The 22,142-nt window shown below is 31.0% G+C and overlaps 1 protein-coding gene across 8 annotated transcripts in view; it reads right to left on the bottom strand.

The window, feature by feature from the left end:
- The window catches only part of LOC106464631 (serine/threonine-protein phosphatase 2A 56 kDa regulatory subunit gamma isoform-like), a 109,998-nt gene that overhangs the window by 76,085 nt on the left and 11,771 nt on the right, over window positions 1-22,142 (bottom strand). For all 8 annotated transcript variants that reach the window (XM_022392369.1, XM_013924786.2, XM_022392374.1 and 5 more), the window contains 4 exons: window positions 12,771-12,839; window positions 11,418-11,595; window positions 10,918-11,117; window positions 5,481-5,591 (listed from right to left, as the gene is read on the bottom strand). In XM_022392369.1, coding sequence (XP_022248077.1) covers window positions 5,481-5,591; window positions 10,918-11,117; window positions 11,418-11,595; window positions 12,771-12,839 — 558 coding nt within the window. The remainder of the gene's footprint in view (window positions 1-5,480; window positions 5,592-10,917; window positions 11,118-11,417; window positions 11,596-12,770; window positions 12,840-22,142) is intronic.

Below are 22,142 nucleotides of genomic sequence, written 5' to 3'. Positions count from 1 at the left end.
ATTTAACTTAAATTTTCTCTTTAAGACTACACTTATGAGAAGTATTCTATAAAATCTATATCTAACAGTAAAAGCATTTTAAATAAATTATTTCTACCAGACCCCAGAACCTCAAACCACCTGAAAAATAACTAATATTCAGAATCAGTATTTTTGTAAATATAAATTGTATTAATATCTGTTTTAAATAAAGTAATAAAAAAGAATCCAAACTGCTAATTCTAATTTTGAATATTTGCCTACCAAATTGCAATTTAGATATGGGAAGTAGAAATATTTAAACTTTCCACCCATATAGATAACAATTGTAAACAAAATGAAACAAAGCTGCAAATCTGTGGTCTTTGTACATAAATGCTACTTATTGTAATCAAACTCAAGTTGTTTAAAAAAGAGTAAGTTTTGAAGTTTGTAATGTCAAAAAAGCTTAAAATTCAATAACACACACTTTTTTGTTTTACATTTTTCAAAATTCTAAAGCTAACAAAATTGTACATATACATTGTCTGAAAACTCAAATTATTTATTTTTTGTAATCTATTTGTCGTAGAAGTCCCTTTTACCTTATATGGACTGTAAATTTTTAAAATTTTAGTTATTACAACAGAAGCTTTTCTTGTTAACATGCATTCAAGTAATCCAACTACATCTTTCTTTTTTATCCCAGGTATGGTAATAAATTAATTCTATTGGTTCCCCTGCTTGTTTATGTATTTTGTTAAAGTAATTACTGCTTTTTTCTTCACAAAAAAAAACTTCCTCTGAGCTCTGCTAATTTGAAACTAATGAAGTTTTACTGTGGATTTTATCCCGGTAAGAGCTTACAGATTAGCAGGGAGTCATTCTGATACAACTTTTAAGTCATTTTTAAAAGGACAACATAAAAAAATTTTAGGAATCAGATATAGTAAGATAAATACTATCTCTCTCTTTAATTTTACAATATGTAACTACATTATGTTTTGTTACAGAATTTCTTTCAATAATGTGGGAAAGTACATGAAGTCATTAGGTATGTGATTATACTGATTTAGGAGTCATAGTTATGGATAGTTTCCATAATTATATAATATGTAGCTATGCCAAGTAGTAGTTTTTATTTCATTACAAATTATAAATTTAACAACCTAAAATGAAATATAGATTAACAAACATTAAGTGGTTAAGTTTGAAACATCTATGTTTCTAATATGGTGATACTCATGGTTTAATAATTTTCAAGCATGTATATGCAAAAATGGCACTATACTGCCACCAGGTTAGAAAAGGTTAAACCTATGATGTTCCACTAAATAGGGTTAAATTTCTAATACTATTGGCTCACCCATTTTATATCCAAGAAAGACAAACATTTTGTAAAGCCACCAAACATTTCATGTTCACTATGTACTACAGAGTACTGTAAACTCTGCAATTCACTTCACTGAAACAACTCTATGTGAGACCACTATATGTAGCATAGGATGAACTGGGGGAATAACTGGTGCAACAACAGTAGTCTTGCCTTGTTATAACTATATTACACACATTCTGATTACTCTTTAAATATTTTTTGCAATGTAATTTGAATATAAATTATTTCAACAAATTTAGATCCACTCTGTAAAAGTAATTCAACATACATATATTAAATGTTTCAAATAATGAAAATTTTCTTCCAATTGTTAAAAATATCTTTCTTATTCCTGTGCTTTTCTAGCTCTTAATTACTCTGTTGCCATACATGTTTCCTTAAGATCTCATGCAACAGATAGAAGTTTTCATTTTCTTCTAAACAGTGTAGCAGATTCAAGGTAATTCTTCATGGAGTAATGAACATTTGTCAACATATAGTGTATAGTTATTTAAATACAAACAAATATGTTAGAAAAACATTTTTTGTTCTTTTAAAAAAAGAAAGAAAATACATTTCACTGCATTTACCTACCATTATCAGGAGACAAGCTTTGAACAGAATTGCACAACAATTCAAACTTTCAAGTGTTATGTAATGATATAAATATTCCATTCACAGTTGTGAAGTAATCTTGAGAAAACTTTCTTCTTGAGCTTCTCTGTTTTACACAAACTCCACATACTGCTTATTAGTTTGACTACCAGTATGTCATGTGAAATAAAAGCTTTATCCTTTTGTTTCAAAGCTATTATTGATTTATGATTGTGAAATGTTCCAGCCTCACTAAATGCTATTTTAAGAAAGCTGACCATGAGATAATTGTTTTATTTAAGTTTCTCTGAGAGACATTTGCTTAGTAAATACAGAGGTTAAATTGTGCATGTCATGACCTTTTACACTTTACTACCAAGGTATATAAATAAACTTAGCATCAAAATGTAGGTAATAAATAAAATTTGAATCTAACATAAGTTTTAATTTCTTAATTTTGAAACAAAACATTTACATAAGTCCTCAATCTTCCCTTGTATGAGAATCTTGACATTTGTTCTCTAGGTCTTCCTAGAGAAACGTTCCAAACAGAGAAATGCAAGCATATTATTTATATAGATTAAAAATGTCTTTCTTCTGTTGGTTATACATTATGTGGTATAAAATATCAGAGAGAATTATTAGCAATTTCTAAAAGAGGGGATGTGACAGGTTGGTGTGGCAAGACCTAGAGAACAAATGTCATGATTCTCATACAAGGGGAGATTGAGAATTTATGTAAATGTTTTGTTTCAAAATTAAGAAATTAAAACTTGTGTCTTCCCCATTCTCTAATTTATTTACCACCTCCCTTTGAAATATGGAACTTAGCATAAGTTGCTCATTGTAACATAGATATTAGTAAAGTAGAGTGTAACTTTTATAGCCTTCAATCTTCTTTGTTTACAGAAGCATAAACTACAAGGTCAGACCCACTTGCCACACCAACCTATCTATATAAATAATATGCTTGTATTTCTCAGTCCAGAACTTTCTCATAAATTTTTCAATCACACTCTACAAATCTCATATCATTAGAAAGGCCTTTGTTTGATGAGTCTGTATTGCATATTGGTTTTTCCATTCAGAAACACCTTACTTTTTTTTTTTTGCCTAGTCAAACTTTTTAATGTTACAAGTGTACTACTTGATGTTGCATGACAAATGGCTTCAACTTCAACTTTTTTTATTTCCAAAGTATTTCACACAAACAATAGTAAACCTATGTGTAATTTCCACACACACAAAAAGAACATTACACTAAATACAATATCTATCGGCTTTCTTGACCTATTTAGGTCTGAAATAAGCATGCATAGTTTGTTTAACTCTTTCAACACGGGATTGGTCACATGAACTGACCTTGTAACCATTTTGTGCTTGTTATAGTTTTCATTCTATAAATTTTAGATTAGTAAGTGTATCATCATGAAATTTTGCAGATTATCAGTAAACATTACAAGGCTTTTGTACACAAAATATCATATATTTTTTTATTAGTTTTAAGATTTCTTAAGTAATGTTTTTCTCCTGTCTTTTTCTTTTCAAATGTTGACTATCCAACATGCAAAGTAATTTTGATTTTAAGATTAAAAAAATACTTTTATGCATCAGAAAATTTTTAAATTCACATGCAAAATCTTTATAACCTCCAGATAATTATCAAAAGTATATATTATATCTGTTATTTTCACTACTATATCTCTTAACAGGTTGGGTCAATTTGACTGACCTCATAACCACCATAAAATATTAGGAAATAAATATAATTTATGCTTTTCTTTGTTCTAGAATGATTATAAATTATAACACGATAACACAAATGTTTAAGTCTAAATAGCTTAAATGTCATAACATTATATATCTATATATACTTATCATTTTTATTATATTGACCTTTCAATCATGCCCAACTAACATTACAGAAGTTGCAATGACACAGTGCATGTGCACTCATGTTACCATATCCAGGAATATAAAACTGGCTTTTACAAATTGACCTGTCTTGGCTGTGTTTTAATGGACCAGTATTTTGTAAAATACAGTCACATTTCAGTTATAATACATTATATATATGTATATACATTATTACTATCTACAAATAAGTTCTTAAACTCATTTTTATTAAAACACAGAACAGTAAATAAAGAAGTATAGCAAACAATTATCTCTTCCAGTTATGAACTTTGTACTCATTTGCTGCTTGCTGTAGGTTGCTAAGCCTTACCAAATTTTGCACTTGAGGATGTTAAATGAAATAATTTTTTAGGTTTTATATATACATTTTGAAATAATCAAATATCGTTAATTACTATATCAATACCAGCTTAGTAATTAAGCTGTATTTGGGCATAAAAAATATGAAATTTCAAGCTCATTAAAGTCTTACCTTACCATCTGGTATCTAGTATGAAAACAGAGTTTGCTAAGCAAATACTTTGCAAAGGCTGAGAAAACCACTAGGGGGACATTCTGAGCTTTCAATTGGTTATACACACACATCATTGGGCAAAGTAGGTGTACGTAAGCATTTTGTCTCCTCTATTTTATCCAACACCCCTTGGAAAAGTATGAAATAAAAGGTAAATTACTCACTATCAAATCATCATTGCTCAGACAAACCATATTTTTTATAGTTTTCAATTTTGTTTGGTTACAGAGCTATTGAATAAAAATCAAACCCCTCCTGCCACAGATAAAATAACAAATAAACTATAAAGTTTTAATGAAAAAAAAAACGTTTGAAATGCATTTAGGAGGTTATAGGAATTACACAAAGAAAATTTGAGATTTTTGAAGAGGAAAAGTATTTTTAATTTTAACATGAAAATTACTTTGCACATAGACTATTCAAAAAAATACTCAAAATAATCTTGGACAAATCTTTATTCTATTAAAAATATTTCACTTAAAATATTACTTATTTTTTTATGTGAAAGACTTATAATATTAACTGCCAAATGTTGTGAAGATATACACACTATATTGAAAGTTAAATCAAATCTATAAAGACTTTAAACAAGTACAAAGAGGTCATGTGGTCAGTCAAATTGACTGAGCCCGTGTTAAGAGTTAAAAAAATTGATTTTTTTGTGTATAAAAGACTTGTATTGTTTATAGAAAGCTTGCTAAATTTCAGTGATGATACATATACCATCTTAAAAGTTATAGTATGAAAACTCTGATGGTTACTTTGTGGTTACAAAATTAGTATAATTCACCAACCTCATACGCAAGTTTGTTCATAATTCTTTGTAACACAAAGAACGACATGAAAAGTGACACATTAAGAAATACCTATGTTTTTCTTAACTTGACCTTTATTTTCAATGTTTTGATTTTAAACAGATTATCAAGAGATTTTGCTATACACTTTGGACTTTTGTATCTTATAAATGGGTCTCTCACACCCAACTTGTAAAATGTTAACTATGTGTATTGTGTACCTGTCCATGCTGTTAGTTTTCCAAATTCACTCCTTAATAATTACACTGGTATATAAATGTAGCTATTCTGCCACTATACAATTATTTAGTCAAACTTTTTAAGTAACCTGTAAGTGTGGCCATGCTGCCTCTAGTGTTGGTTCATCTTCTTCAGGATCAAACTCTGCTCCATTAGGGTTAGAAGATGGGGGTAAAGTTCTAAACACGTTTACAGAGAACTGAAAAACATAAAACGGTTATTCAACTTTTGCTAAAACATGGAAACTATATTTAGAAACAAATGTTATAATACTAACCATGGTTTTACTTCATTTTTAACAGTAAAGAAAACATTTTGAGGAGTTTCATCTGTAAACAGAAAATGATGAAATTTGTCAAAAATGTTTTTACTCAGTCTTAAAAACAAGTGAAGCACATCTTTCTCTACTTTGGGCTACAAACCAGCTGTATTTATAACAATGCTATTAGAAATCTTACTTTTGGTTTGCTTATGAGGCAGCTGGTATATGTGACTCGTCTTTCTATGTAGGGAAAAACAATTTCTGAAATTATTGTAAACTTCAAGACATTAAGGTCACATATTTCTGTTATTTCACTAAAAATTTTTGCTCTTGATGAATAAATGTTTACTTTTCAAAAACACTAAGGTTATACGGTTTCTTATTTTTTCTCTGATTTTTTTAACCTAAATTTTTTCCTGACACTTGACTATCTATACTGTTAAAGTTCACAATAAAGGAATCAAAAGCTTTTGAGTAACAAAAGTAACACTGCAATGTAAAAGTTATTAACTACTGTTTTGAAGAAATTGGGAAAAATTATAATGAAAATTGGGATTTTTCATGTATGTTCAACTGAACTAGACAGAAAATAAAGGTACTTCTCAAATGTTTTTCTCCAGCCAAACACCTTTTTCAAAGATTATAAAGATCACTAGTAGAACAGAGATTTGAAAATTTATTAGTAATGAATGAAAAGAAAGAAAATTATAGTGTTAGAGCTATAAGAGATTATGAAGGGTTTCCATGCTTATGCTACCACTATACATAAAGTTTGATTGACCTTGTAGCCACCATGTAAACACAAAACTATGCATACTATAAATCTGAATATACCAAGTGTATCTTTAAGAAAACTGTAAGATAAAAAGAAATATTTTTACTCTTATCATGAAAAATTACCTTTTACTCTGACTCGGTAAAGACTTTGTACATTCACATACAAATCTTTAGTAAAAATTCTTTATTATAAAAAAAATATCTTTTGTTTACACACTTGTAATGTTTACTAACAGTTTACCATACCTTCATGGATATAGACAATACATTCAGAATTAAGTAAACATTACTGTGGACAGCTTCACAGATATGAGGTCAATAAATTTAATTGAGTCTCCAAGTAAAGAGTTAAGAGATTTTAAATGAAACCTTTTTACTGGGGAAGGAACATGACTGAAGTGATAACAGCCTTTATGCTTTATATAACAGTCTTTATTGATATTGTTAAATTTTTCTTAAAGATGAGAACAAATTTTTCTTTAAATCTAATTATGTTGAAGAAGCTGTTCAGAAAACTATAAGTCTATTAGTCAAACTTCAGCTATTATCAAGGTATTGAAATCTATTGTCAGATGTAATTTCCAAGATTAAAAAAAAATTCCTACTAAACTATCAGCTTCCCTTTTTTTTGTTTGGACAATGGAACACCCTGCTGAGTATTAATTTACCCTTAGTTTAAAGGCTAGCAATTACTTGTTTCTTTTTTAAAGTTTTTTTTGGTCTAACACTAACCTTATTTGAAGTTTATACAAAACTCTGATAAGGGTTTTATCTTTAGTAATGTACAAATCTTGGTCACGTTATTAAAGGAAAAATATCAATAACTTTATGTTATAAAATATGCAGAAACAAGCTACTGGAATGATACCTGGTTTAAGTCATTTAAGTTGTAATAAAAAAGCATAGTTTTTGGCTTGTTTTCTGTAGAGGGATTAGGGGTGACTCGATTCACTTGTCTGAAATTGACAGAAGACTTTAATTTCTCATATGGGCCAGTTATCAGGTAGGCAGTAGCACTGCTTATGTACGTATGGCTCAGACTGTTTATTGAAATACTATTTTAAATACCTCCTCAACAGGTCATCATAACTTTACAATACTATACAGTGTTACCTTTTATAACAATAGCTATGTAATGACTGAGTCACAAGTTCTAGGAATGTCTGTAAATAACATAGTAAAAAGTTTGAATTTCTTGTTCTTCTTTCCTCGCTTCTTTTATATTTCATGATAACTCAAAAACAAAACAATGGTGTCAACTAATTTCACTGAGGTGAACTTGGTTATAAATACAACCTTCATACATCTGTTGAAACACTGCATTAAAAAAACAAGGAAACAAGTAAAGAAAGCTTTTCAAAAAAGGAAGTAAATGTATGGATGTCAATCCTTTAAACACAATGCATACAAGATAGTAGGGATGACATTTGCATCATCTCTACATAACAGCACAGGCAAGAATTAACATATAGCAATATATATAATTATTCAATGACAATTGAGTGTAATTTATCCTATTATTTGTCTGTTAACATTCTACTACACTATGTGCCTGTGCTATTATGTAGGGATGATTCAAATTCCATCCCTACTATCTTGTTTGCATTGTTTTTGAAGCATTGATATTAGCCATCCCTACATTTACTTTCTTTTCTGAAAAGTTTTTCTTTACTTGTTTCTAGTTTGGTGATTTTTATGCTTTGGAATCCTAGATCAAAAAAAAGTTTTGGGGCTAGTTATAAACTTGTAAAAGGGTTTTCCTGATGATGGGGCATGTGTTGTTAGCCTTCGTTACTTCAAAGTTACTTGATGGATAAGTATGTAATTGCGAGGAATAAAATTTAATTGAATTTGGTGTTTTTGTTACTTGTCATTTTGGGTGAAGCTCAATCTCAATAATCAAATGGCCTTCTGTCCCTCGGTGTAATTTTAAGAACAAAAAAAAGTTACTGAGTAACATTTATAATAAGTTAGCTTTTAACTCATATTTATGTAAAGAATTCAACCCCAGCCATTGTTGATGAGCAAAAAACACAAGCTATTCATAGAAGCTTTCCCTAAATGTCAACCACACAGCCTGAAGCTACCTTCAAAGAATTTCATGAAACTGAAACCTGTAATGGATAATATTAAAAGGAATGTGATACAAAAAATACCTGAAATCAAAAAGATTCATATCTTTGGTTCCAACAGGAGGGGAGATTTCTAAGTTTCTACAGACAGTTCTTTCAAAAACTATATTACTGTATATAGATTGTTTATATAAACTTCTTTATCACTTACTACTGTAGTTTAGATCTCGTACATAATACAACATACTTTAGAAATCACAGGTAATCATAAAAATATGTTCATCATAATATAGAAACATAACTTGTACTATAGAAAAGAGCTTCATTATTTACACATGGAAGACAAAATCATTTAAATTTTAACGTAGAAGTACTTCCTATACTGGCATCATTGAGAATTAAGAGTGTACACAAAATAATTTAGTCAATAAATACTTAATACTAAGTGACACAGACATCTAAGGAACAGACATTGAAAAAACAGAGATTAGCCACTTCAATACCAAACACAAGAGAATGCATAAATGAAAACTCAAGAAATGTATGCATGCTTTTTTAAATAGTGATGCCTTCATATAGTTAATTTTATCAAATTAATTTTTTTTCTTACAATAGATTTTGTAACATGAACAAACTATAATGTTGACTCACTAAAACTGTTACATACACTTTTATTCATTATTCTGTACATACACAATATTCTAGATCCTAAGCCATAAGTACATATATGTCCTCCTGTAGAGCATTGTCATGCAAGTTTGGAATTTTGTACCACCATGAAGAAAGAGTATTACCTTTCAAACTCCCAGAGTTTATCAGTTTTAGGTTTTAAAAAAGTAATCAAATCCAAATTTGCATCTTTTAATTTTGTATTATGTATCTAAAAATAAACAGGGTACTGAGAATGTTGTTAATCTGCAAGTGTGAAAATGAAAATTTTAATATTTAACAGCATTCCTTACCACATCTGTAGACTACTGAAAAAAATCAATTTCTAGACCATTGACAATGTTCAGGAAATATGATCACTTTTAAGTTGAAATCACAAACCATTATATATGAACAAGGAAGAAAAACTAAGTTATCACAAGAAATAATACAAAGTACAAGGTTCTTCTAATTGTTTTGTAAAACTGTAATGCTTGAGATAAAATCCAAGTTTTCTTCCTCAACCAACTTAAAAAGGTCAACATTAATTTATCTTAGCACAGGCCTCGACAAATATTTTCAGATCTAGGAGCCAGCCCAAAAACTCAGGAGCCAGGTGTGCCTAACCTAACTTCACTACTGTTAGTACCGGGAAATGGGGGCTATGTATATTTATTTACTTTCACAGCAATGAGTGCATGATCACATGATATCAACAACCACTTGATAGTACTGCCTGAACTAACTGCCTTTGGACCCATTTGAGTCTAAATGCATGCACTGATTGGTTGAATTGAGAGAAAGAAGAAAAACTAAATGGTGTGAAATTAGTAATGTGTTGTACAACTGCAGTGCTTCAATCCTAAAAAAAACATGAAGTGCTGAATCTGCAATTAAAATCCTAGAAATAAAGTTTGATTTAGGACCCAAAGAACATAAAAATAGTTCCAGACTTCTCAAAGTCCAGAACTGTCCTAGATTCAAGTTCTATTTAGCACACCCCTATGCACAAATAAAATGGGAGAAAATACTAGGTTCCACAATGAAATTTTTAGTCAACATGGCAACCTGGCACCTGGGATTTCTTGAAACCTGTTTTAGCATTTTTTGAAATTTTCAGATATATGTGCTTTCTGAATATGTATGAATATTCACATACAGGAAGATTGCCTTGCATAGCAATGAACTTATTTCATGTGCTAGTTACACATGGTCAAGGAGTGTGCCACACTTAGATATTTTTGGGTTTTCTCCCAGTTGATGTTCTTGGAGACTTAGTTTTGTTCTTGTATCTACTATCTTTAATGAAATTGCCATGTGTAGAGGATATGTCCTCCTTATTGTCACCAATGGGATGACTAGTGACATGGATAGCACCAATAATTTGAGAGGGATGGCACTATTGTTTTTATTTATAGTAAAACTTTCTCAGTCTAGACCAAAAATTCCATCTGGTAATACCTCTCAACAATAAGAGAGAGAGAGAGAGAGGTGCTATCCATCACCTTCATGCATTTGTCTTTGAGTTATGCTGTTTTACACTGTTTTTTTTTGTTTCTTCAAATCAAAATTTCAGTTTTTGCTGTAGATAACATTTTCTTCCTTATCTTCCATTACTGTAATTTCTTTAAGCTCATCACGTGAGTCACTTTCATTTCACACAACAATAGCTGTCCAAATTTGTGATGTCTAACTGATGCTAGACATTTGTTTTTCATATAATACAATGCAAGAACTTTAAACTGATGTTCATATTTGAAACTTACCATCTGAACAACTTCAGAATAAATGTGTTCTGTAATAACATTCCTTTGGGTTGTAATGTACTCCACAATTTCATGTAGAGCAGCTCGTTTCACTTCTTTCCACTTGAGATCACTTAGAGGGTCTGAGAGAAAATCAAATAGCACACAGCACTGTTGGATCTTTTGACCAAACAGTTCCTCTTGATTTGCTGGAGAAGCATCTACTCCATGAAAATTGAACAAAAGAACATAATAAATTTTAAAATTATCCCACAAAAAAATTAATACAAAGTCATTTTTCATAAACTAATCATCATATGAATATTATTCACTTTTTCATTAAAATAATTATATTTTCTTTATTTTTTATATTTTATGCAGACACCAAAATACTGTACGTGTCAGATTTCAGCCATGTGCAGGCCTTAGATAATTCCATACAATGAAGATTTACTTACAATTCAGCTAAAAACAAAAAGCAATAGTACTGCTTTTACATCACTACAAATAGCTTAATATACCTTTTATTGATGGAAGCTTTTGCAGTTCTCTGTTTTTGGAGGTGTTAAACCTTGAAGAATTGTGTCGTTTATCCTTTTTAATAAGTGTTGATGCAGCATATTTTATCTTTGTCAGCTGAGTGGGTGGTGGAGAGTTAGATGATGTTTTGTTATTTTGTTCATTACTTGATTTTGTCATCTGTAAAAAGTAAATCAAGGAAGGTCAGTCTTCACTTTTCAGACTGTTATCAAATACTAGTTAAAATTCATAACTTGAAATAACTTGAGGTAGTTATATTTTTCTATCAAGATATTCACTTCTACTTTTGCAACAAAGCTACATGTTATTATATCAGGGCTTGAAACTGAAACAATGCATGAACACGCTGTTCTTACTTGATATTTTAAACTTAGGGAATCCCACTGAAAGATGCATGAGTATGATGTACAACAAACAACAAGAAAATGCTTATCTATGATTATCTTAGCATGCTTTTTCCCATACACGGCCTTTTTTCTGTAATTTTCTTTCAGACAAGTTTTTTAAAAATAATTATGACCACTGTTCACATACGGTCTGAATATTCATAATAATGCCTAACTTATCAATGTGCAAAAAAAATGCCAGCACCCATTGACAGTTGGTGAGTAAACACTAAAACACACTAGTTTTTTTGCCAGCTAGCCACCACTAATTTTGAACTATTATCAAAAAATGTTTTTTCACTTGCTAGCTCCTTTCACAAAACCTTGACATTTACCCTTAATTAATACTCCACATTAACACATTAATAAGCTTTTGTATTTTTTTTCCTTAGAAAATAGTTTTCTACACATTGACTTATACAGAAAATCATTTGACAGACCCCAAGTCCATCAACACTCCTTATCATGTTACCCATCCTAAACAAATATCACCTACAGCTAAGCTCTTTCTATTTAGAAAATTTGAACTAATAAAATTTATTGTACAAAACACAAAATTTGTTAAGATAAACCAGGATTTAAAAACATTAAAAAGACTGAAACCAACTTGAAGATTTCAAAAATCAAAATCCACAGTTCAGCACTAGAGAGACAAAATTCCTTTTGTTGTACCCTATTATCCTAGCCTCAAGAACACAGCACATATGTTGGTTTTATGCCACTAGATCAAATATAATTGAGTAATACATCAAGTTGCTTTACATTTCACTTGTAAACATAAATATTTTAATAAGTTTCAGTTATTTCTTGCACTACAAATGTTTAAAGATACATGTACTTGTAGTTCTAATATCCTTTATGTCAAAATACTGTAGTTAGTTAAACCATTTTAAAGGATCATTTAACATGATGACAATATCTTGAACAATGATAAAATACAGTAACTACCTCTTCTGTGTTTTCTATGTTGTCTCTTCCAATGCCATTTTTCCCTGCAGATTTCAATTTTTCTGGTGCCTGTTTTTATTAAAAAAAATTATTTATGTTAAAAGACTTTAAGATGAGAGCAAAACTCTAGAGAGTATTCTTCTATTAGTTCTATTATATTTCATAATAAAACAAAAAATACAAATGTAGTTTATAGGGGCAACCACAATTATGGCACATCCATAAAAGTGCATAAACCCATATACCATGCAATAAGATACACAAGAATTCTTGACACAGCATCTTGCCTTTTCCCATAACAGAACTGGGTCATTTAATCAATTGCCTATTAGAAGCAATTACATCAATTGTTGTTATACAAATTAATCAAAATTAGTATTTCTGATTATTCCAACAACTGATTAATCAAACGTTCTATTATATCTACTTAATTGAAAATATTCATTAGACAAAATTATGACAAAAGTTAATATTTTCCTACCCTGAAAATAAATTTCTGATATACTTACCTCCACTCACATAATAGCTTTTATTGTTCAGTGCTTCCCTCTATAAGTGCAAACTTTTTCGCTCACCATTAGCCTTGAAATTCTTATCTACCCCACATTCAACGTGGTTCAACTGAGTCTTCGTATGCAAATAACCATGCAGCAACCTTCCACCAATAGGAGCGTGACAGACTCTCCTGACACAAGTTACTCCCTCTATACTATTCAGTCTTACTTCCACTTCAAGATTAGGCACAAAAGAAGCACCAGAACCGGGGAGGAAGGGTGGGAAATGTGAGAAGAGGAAAGTACCTATCGGAAATATATTTTCGTTGTAGGAAAAATATTAACTTCCAATTCAGTATCTTACCTCCTCTCACATTATAGCTAGAAAAGGTGGAGGGACTCGTACAAAAGTTACCTAGATGAACACCCTTCGGAAAGTGTCTTAAGAATGTCCATGAAGCGTAACCTCTCTTGAGAGAGGAACACACCCATGGGAGGTTGCACCACATCTATATCAGGTATACTCCTCACCCAATGATGTAGAAAGTGTTACACAATTGGACAGAAAATAGGTGTAGCACATCCAAGACTGCATACATGTTGGGTGGTCCAGTTCGATACCAAAACCGAATTTCTAGGAGCCAACGTCCAGGAAATGGTAGAATGGAGGGCTCCCAATCAAAGATGTGGCCCATGGTGTAGAATGGCTAGGGCACATCAGATCATACTCGGTGGGTCAACTCCAGTCTAAAACCAGGTGGCCTCAGGTATTTATCTTCCAGTCTGTGGTGAGAGGAGGGTCTCTACCATCTTCACCCCAAGCCCATGAGATGGAAGGGAGAATGTTCTGTCCCATCTGTCTAGACAGGGCCCATGTGTGGAAATCCTCAATCAACACCACCAAAAGGAAACCCGGAATTTGAGTAATAGTAAGCAGGGAATTGGTTCACTCAAATTTTAAACCAAACAGACTTTTGGTTCCTGGTCCAGCTCCATGCATTACCAGAACTTAAGTGTTACAACCCTCAGCTGGAATGCCGGAGGTACTCCTGCCAACCAGAGTACCTGTAAGCCATTCAAGCTTCTTGCAATAACAAACTCCCAAGCCTCAGCTTGATGGAGGAGGTATGCCAGGGACACCACACCAACTAGTACATCTCATTCATGTTAAAACGAGGGCTCCTGACCAACATATGCATGAGGACTTATGCTGTCTGGTACAGCTTTAATCCAAAACCTATAATCCAAGTAATAGTAGGATTATGGGTCCCAACTGGAGGGGGGAACTGCAACTTGGTGGACCTACTCCAGTTTAAAAGTCAGTGGGATGATCTACATCAGCATAACAACAACATCCTTCTCTTGACTAAATGGAATTGAACACATTCAGGAGGAAGCCTCCATGGTCTACCACCCCAATGGCTAGGAACTGGTATGTGGTAAAGACTCCTGTACTCCAGTTGCAGAAGGAGGGGGGGGGGGACATGGTGGGGAGTCTGGAGGAACACTACACCAGAGACTGTATAATGGGTGACCACAGTAACCATATTTTGAAAATCAGACCATTCCCGATTTATTCAATTGAAGGACCAGCAGGGATGAGCAGCAATCCCCTTCTGCTTTACTCATAATAGTCCACGAGTTAGTATAACTATGCAGATTTTTCAGCTGATAGCCAATAAGTATACCTGTACAGGCACCACCACTCACCATTGAGTGGGATCCACTACCTATAAGAGACATAACCCTGTAGAGGAAAGAGAAAACTGTTTGAACTACCATTGACCTACTCCAGTTTATGAATCAGTGGTTGGATCTATAGGCCTGAAATGAGGTATATATATAGGTTGGCAGGTAAAGTCCCTGTAATTGGACCTGGAGGTGCCATACAGTACAGATTTTGTGGCTGATAGCTAATAAGTATACCTGGACAAGCACCACTTGCCACTGAAGGGGGATCTACTACCTATAAGGGACATGACCCTGTAGGAGAGAGAGAGTGTTCAAACTCCCATTAAACTAAGGCCAAGACCTCCTCAGCCAAAAGTGTAGAACCTGAAGCTTGAAAAACAACAGATGAAGTAGTAGTAGTCATAACTATTATACATGACGAAAAATTCAAAATTCATGGTTCAACTGAGGTAATTCCACAAAAAGTTAAATTTACTTTCATTCAAAACCATAAATTAAATTACGGCTTTGAGAAAAAAAAATCAAGTGCAAAGTTGAAAACAAGCAAAATGTTATAACATCCGAACATGACTATGCCTAAATGATAAGTGAGGGTTAGGCTGAATAATATAGAGGGAGTAACTTAGATCAGGAGAGTGTGTCCCACTCCTATTGGTGGAGGGTTGCCATATGCGTATTTGAACCAAGGTGGGAATTTCAAGGCTAGTGACAAGCAAAAAAATTTGTGCATATAGAAAGCAGCACCGAATGAGAGAAGCTATTAAGTGAGAGGAGATAAGATACCATATCAGGAATTAGGGCTATCACTATTATTGCTAGTTTCAATTACTCCAACTATCCAAGTAATCAAAATATTGCCACCAAACTTGCTCGCCACCTTTTTTGTTTATTTCTTGTGCTGTTGAAGTGTTGATTAGGGGGGAAGACAAGTGACTTGCAGAACATGCCACCAACTTTTCTTTCTTTTTTCATGGTTTGAGGAACACTGTATTAATTGATTAGCAAATACCACTAATTGCTCAGCTTTATTCCACAAATATTCAAATGCAGCAAGTTGCCCAATGTTATCTAAAAAATTAGATGTGATTAACTAGTTTATAATGAGAATTAAATAACATTTAATACAGTTACAACAAAATTCGAGGAAACATCCAAGGGTCACTATAATAATATCTCAACTGTAAAAAACTACAGGAGTTGTCCAGATAACAAATTAAGAGATTTAAGTTTTCCAAAAATTTCTTTTTCATACCAGTCTTCTGGAAATATTAATAAATTTTTCTGGATATATCCAAATGTTTCAAAAGTCTATTAGATAATGATGGCACACACACAGAACTCGCTTTCTAAAACACTAAAAGTCACTCAAAAACAATCAACAATAAGTGAGTAGTCTCAGAGTACTAGACAATAAATGACAAGGTCAATGAAAAATTCTTCCTATCCGAGAGGAACGGTGTACCAGGCTGAAGGAACCTCCTCCACCAATCATGTGTACAATAAACTTCCAAATTAAAAACAACAAATTTATGCAATTTAAATTATTAAACAAAGTTATATTTATATTAAAATTCTTTCATTTAAACCATAAAATAAAATACTATAAATACTATACATATCTAAAATTTATAACAATATAGACTAAAAGGCAAATTGTATTTGTTAAATCTTCTAAAATTGGTTTTCATACTAATTTCTTTTAACAAGTAGGATTTCTTATTTTTGTCGTAATACCTTTGGGTTAAATACTTAAATCTTTCTTTCAATAGAAATTTAACAGGTGCTGAAATAGGAGATTTGGTAGCAATTCTTAAAATATTGTTTTGAGTAGTTTGTACAATCTTTAAATTATTAATATTAATGTTTGAGCATGGACTACAAGCATATTCAAATAGTGCTCTTATAAATATTTGTATATTTTGATTATAGTTTTACTAATACATCCACCATATTTACTGACAATTTTCCTTATATAGTTTAATCTGGTTCATCCTTTCTTAACTAAGGAATTAATATGTTCTTTCCATGTTAATTTCCTGTCAAATATAATACCAAGATATTTCACATTTTCAACAATTTCTATATTAGTATCATATATTTGTAACTTAGTCTTTTTAATTTCATTTATGCTTTATTTAGGAATATCATTCATTCTATAAAACATAAATTTCATTTTTACAGTATTTAAATAAATTCTCCATAAATGACACCATAATTGTAAATCTATTATGGCTAGTTGTAAATTTTCTAAAATTATTGATACTGCATAACTAGTTACCCAGTAGATGATGTCATCTGCATATTGTGCAAAATTGATAGTACCTATATTAGTTGTAGGTACATGTATATCATTAGTATAGATGCTAAAGAGTAGAGGACCTAAAACTGTACCTTGTGGTACCCCTAGCTCGGTTACATATGAATCTGAATATATAATATTTAATCTTACTTTATTTTTCCTACTTTTAACAAAACTGCATAACCATCTTGAAAATCATAAATTAATTTAAAATTAAACTATTTTGCCAGATTTTGTCAAAAGCTTTTTCGATGTCCAGTAACACTGCTCCAGTGGAACTTTTAGTTAAAACGATATACAATGGACTATGTTAGTCTCACTAGATTTTCTGTTGTTTAGTGGTTTTTCCTTGTAAAATACATTATTTTTCATATATAGTCTTCTAAGTTTCCTTCTTTTACTGATAGCAATTTCAATTTCTTCGGTGAACATGGTTTTTTTGGTTTATATCTCAGTATGCTATTTTCTACAGCTAATTATTGATAATATTGACATTCTTATAAATTATCTTTATTTTCAGCCTTTTCAAAATTATAACCATTTAATTCTTTTTCCAAAATATCATTAAATTTACTCCAATCGGCATTTTTAAAATTATATTTAATTCTACACTCTTCTTCATTTTTATTTTATCTAAGCATATTGTTACAGGAAGATGATCACTATTTACTTCATCTCCTACTTCAAATATGGACTACTAGAATAACTGAATATACTTTTATAAATATCCAAGTGTCTGGCCAGTTTCCAAGACATAAAAGAATCATAATCACACTATTTTAACAAAAAGGTATTCAAAATGTTATTACAGCTTCCCAAAAACACAAAATTGTGATCACCTAGAAATACAGAAAACAAAAATAAAGCAACACAAAAAACTGTACAATAAAAAAGAAATGTAATAGGGTATTATATACAGTAGCTGGAGTTTCTATAATCAAAATAATTTCTTCAGAAGATATGGCAGGCCTCGACAAGTATTTTCAAATCTATGAGCCAGGTGTGCCTGACCTAACTTCACTACTGTTTGTACTGGAAAATGGGGGCAACAGCAATGCCTCGATTATCCGCTGTTTTTTTATTTTCCCCAAAGTTTCTCAAAATAATTGTGCCATTAGAATTCTAGACAATAATTTTCATTTTTTGGAGAAACTTTCACTCAGAAATTAATTTTGGTTACAAAAGTTCAGATGTTGTATGATATCTGGGGTTTTCACATGCAGGATCTGGTGTGCATTCAAACTGTGAGTCAGCCGGTTCAAACCTAGCCTTGCCTCTTTTATTTTTAGCTGTTAAGACAGGTATACAAAATATTTATAGCTTGGTTAACTTTATTGGATTAGTGGTTAAAAACACAGTATACAAAAACACACATTAAGATTTCTTAAAGATTTCACTCAACTTCTGTTGTCATCCGCTGTTATATGTTGCATGGCAGGCATCTATTAAACACAGATGCATGTTCAGGTTGTGTTGGGGTGTCGCCTAGTTACACATTGTCCTCTTCCCTACAGATAATTGGTATCTTCAGCCTGTTTTAACAAAGGCTTTTTTGCAATAACTCCAAAGCATAGATTTGTGATAATTTTTGACTTATTTTTCACAGGTGCTGATAAGGTGTGAATGCACTTCTGTGTCTACAGCAGAAAAAGTGCCAAAATGTAGGAGCTATTTATGCCTATGCTAACTATTAAATTCAACTAAAACAGGAATGGTCAATCAAAAGAGGAAGTATCATAGGAGAAAAAGTGGAATTGGACTCATGTAATTCACAAAATTCTGAGAGATCAAGTGTGACTGACCAACACTTGGCTTTTGTGAGTATGATGACCCTTATCATTTTTCCTGATAATGTGCTTAAATGACTGTAAAAAGATTATAATTTAAAACAAGGAACTTAAATATACTGATAAATTTTACTTAGATTAAACCATGGGCTTACATCATGCCTTGATTATCTGTTATCTGTGATTTTTTACTTTCCCCAGACCAGCACGGATAATCAAGGCTCCTGTGTATATTTATCTACTTTCACAGCAATGAGTGCATGCTAATGATCACATGATATCAACAACCACTTGATAGTACTGCCTGAACTAACTGCCTTTGGACCCATTTAAGTCTAAATGCATGCACTGATTGGTCAAATTGAGAGAAAGAAGAAAAACAAAATGGTGTGAAATTAGTAATGTGTTGTACAACTGCAGTGCTTCAATCCTAAAAAAAACATGAAGTGCTGAATCTGCCATTAAAATCCTAGAAATAGTTTGATTTAGGACCCAAAGAACACAAAAATAGTTCCAGACTTCCAAAAGTCCAGAACTGTCCTAGAATCTAGTTCTATTTAGCACACTCCTATGCACAAATAAAATGAGAGAAAATACTAAGCACTGCAATGAAATTTTTAGTCACCATGGCAACCTGGCATCCCAGGATTTGTGAGGCCTGGGTTAACTATATTTCAAGCAAATATTAATTATTGGCTTTTTATATTTAAGAAATGCATTGTGTAAAAAAAATACAACATGACAGAAAATTATAAAAGCTGAAACAGTCATGCTTTCATTACTATTAGCAACATACATTATAAAAACCTTCTCAACACAGTATTTTTAAGTGAAACTAATTTGAAATATATATTACATTAACTACATATTTATTGAATGTAAGTTAATTACTACAGTACAGTTTGAGAGACTAATCATTAGAATTAAGACTACAATAAATGGCAATCATAAGTGCTATAAATGATGTGAAACAGCTGGAAGAAATACTTAAAATTTAAAAACAGTGAGTCATCAATTACTTATCTTCAATGTTTAAGTAATAGTTTTTGGCCAGTTTTCAGCTAAACAGCAACCTATTTGTATGCCCAATATAAAAATGTTTTTACTAGCTCAATCTTTAACCCTATTACAATGGGCTTGTGTATTTTAAGTATCCCACCATGTAACCACAGTGGTATACATACAAGGTGTATACAGAACTTTAAAAAATAAATTCCATGACTTTTTCTAATTATATAAACTTATATATAAATGAAATTATGCTCAAAAATCACTGTATTAACTACTTTAAATGAATTATTGAGCTTATATACTAAATGTATTAGCTAGCCATACATTTAGTACAATTAGAGTAAATGAATCTACAGTCCATAATAAAAACTGATGTTGCAAAACACTAAATAAAATGCTATTACACTGCATAAACCTTTGCTTGTGGTATAAAAGTTTTTTAGAAAACTTAAACTACAATAGTTTCCAAACTATTTTATGAACATATATTAAAATAAATTAAAATCTTTATTCTGAACCTTTCAGAGTTATAAAATATTGAAAACAAAATAACTTCTTGATGACTGACAAAATTATACATTTGCTATCACCCAAGTATAACAAACACAAACCAAACCTGCTGTAATGAGTCCCAAAACAAAAAAGGTAAGAATTTTAAAAAAGGCACATATAAAAAACACAAAATAAGTAAACTGTGCAACTATTTTTCTATTTGAAATAAAATTACATTTGTCAATTCTGAGCAATGAACATCTTTCACAAATAACATCTATTTTTAGAAATCAGAATATTTGGATCAACAAATTCACAAGTTTCACAGACTGATATTCATATTTATATTCTTAATGAAAATAATATTTCAATACTACTTTTTTCTCACACTTCCTTTAAAATATTTCACCAAATGGAGTTCTTTTGACATCTAAGGTCTTTACTTATTTAATAGCAACTAAAAGAAAAGAGAAATCTAGGATGAATAAATCTATATACTAACCTAAAGGAAACCCTAGAAAATATGTCTAAATACCATCATATCTGAGAACTTAAGCACCTAATAATAATCATCTAAAAATAAATAAAAAGCCAGAAAATCTTGCTTTTTGGAATATAACATGTAAAACAAAATTTAATGGTTTGTCAATAAATTGACCAATTTTTCATATATCAAATTTGAATCAACTTTTTATGGGGTGCCATAGTGACAATAAAGTATTATAAAATTTCAGATTCATGCCTTTTAGTTTCAATTTGGATGAACATTTCACTATAAAAACTTGCAATTATTTACGTATCCCCTTTGAATCAAATAGATTTATTTTTCTTTTATTATCTCTGTATAATCTGATTGTCTAGCAGGCATATCATGCAGGATGTAAAACAGGGCTTTCAAATGTTTCTCAAGGTCCCATCCTACAAATAATATCATATAATATCCTTGTCTTGTGCACTATGCCTCATATAAAACCTGTATTTAAAAGTCTATTAGAAGTTCTGATAACTGAAATACACCCAAAAATTATACTGGAAATTTCATTTCACAAAAAGAGCACTAGATATTCTAATTTTGAAGCTCTAGCTACGTATCACCACATAAAAATAACTGAAACTTAGCAATTCCATACAACACAGGTAAGTTGGCATGCAATTACATTTATATAAACTTAAAGAGAGAAAGTAGTTTGGTGGAATTTTGTATTTTCCATACAACACAGGTAAGTTGGCATGCAATTACATTTATATAAACTTAAAGAGAGAAAGTAGTTTGGTGGAATTTTGTATTTTTCAGGATATGTCCAATACATTTCTGTTAGTGATTACTGATTGAAGAAAAAAAAGAGATTTACAAAAGAAAAAATTCCCTAACTTTAGGCGTTTTTCCCTGACTGTATATACTTTGACATACTATAACTGTGAAAATACTTAATGTATCTTAACAAAAGTTGGCAAGCTTTCAATAAACATTAAAAGTCTCTGATAGACAAAAAATAAGTATTTTCACAAAAATTTGTCTGTAATTATATGAAGTCAGAGTGTTGACTGCTCCAAGTGCAAAGTGATCTTCATATTAAGATTAAAAATACTTTATTTC

Source organism: Limulus polyphemus, unplaced genomic scaffold, assembly GCF_000517525.1.
Source record: "Limulus polyphemus unplaced genomic scaffold, Limulus_polyphemus-2.1.2 Scaffold1704, whole genome shotgun sequence".
Lineage (NCBI taxonomy): Eukaryota > Metazoa > Arthropoda > Merostomata > Xiphosura > Limulidae > Limulus > Limulus polyphemus.
This window is presented reverse-complemented; position numbering and strand designations above follow the sequence as displayed.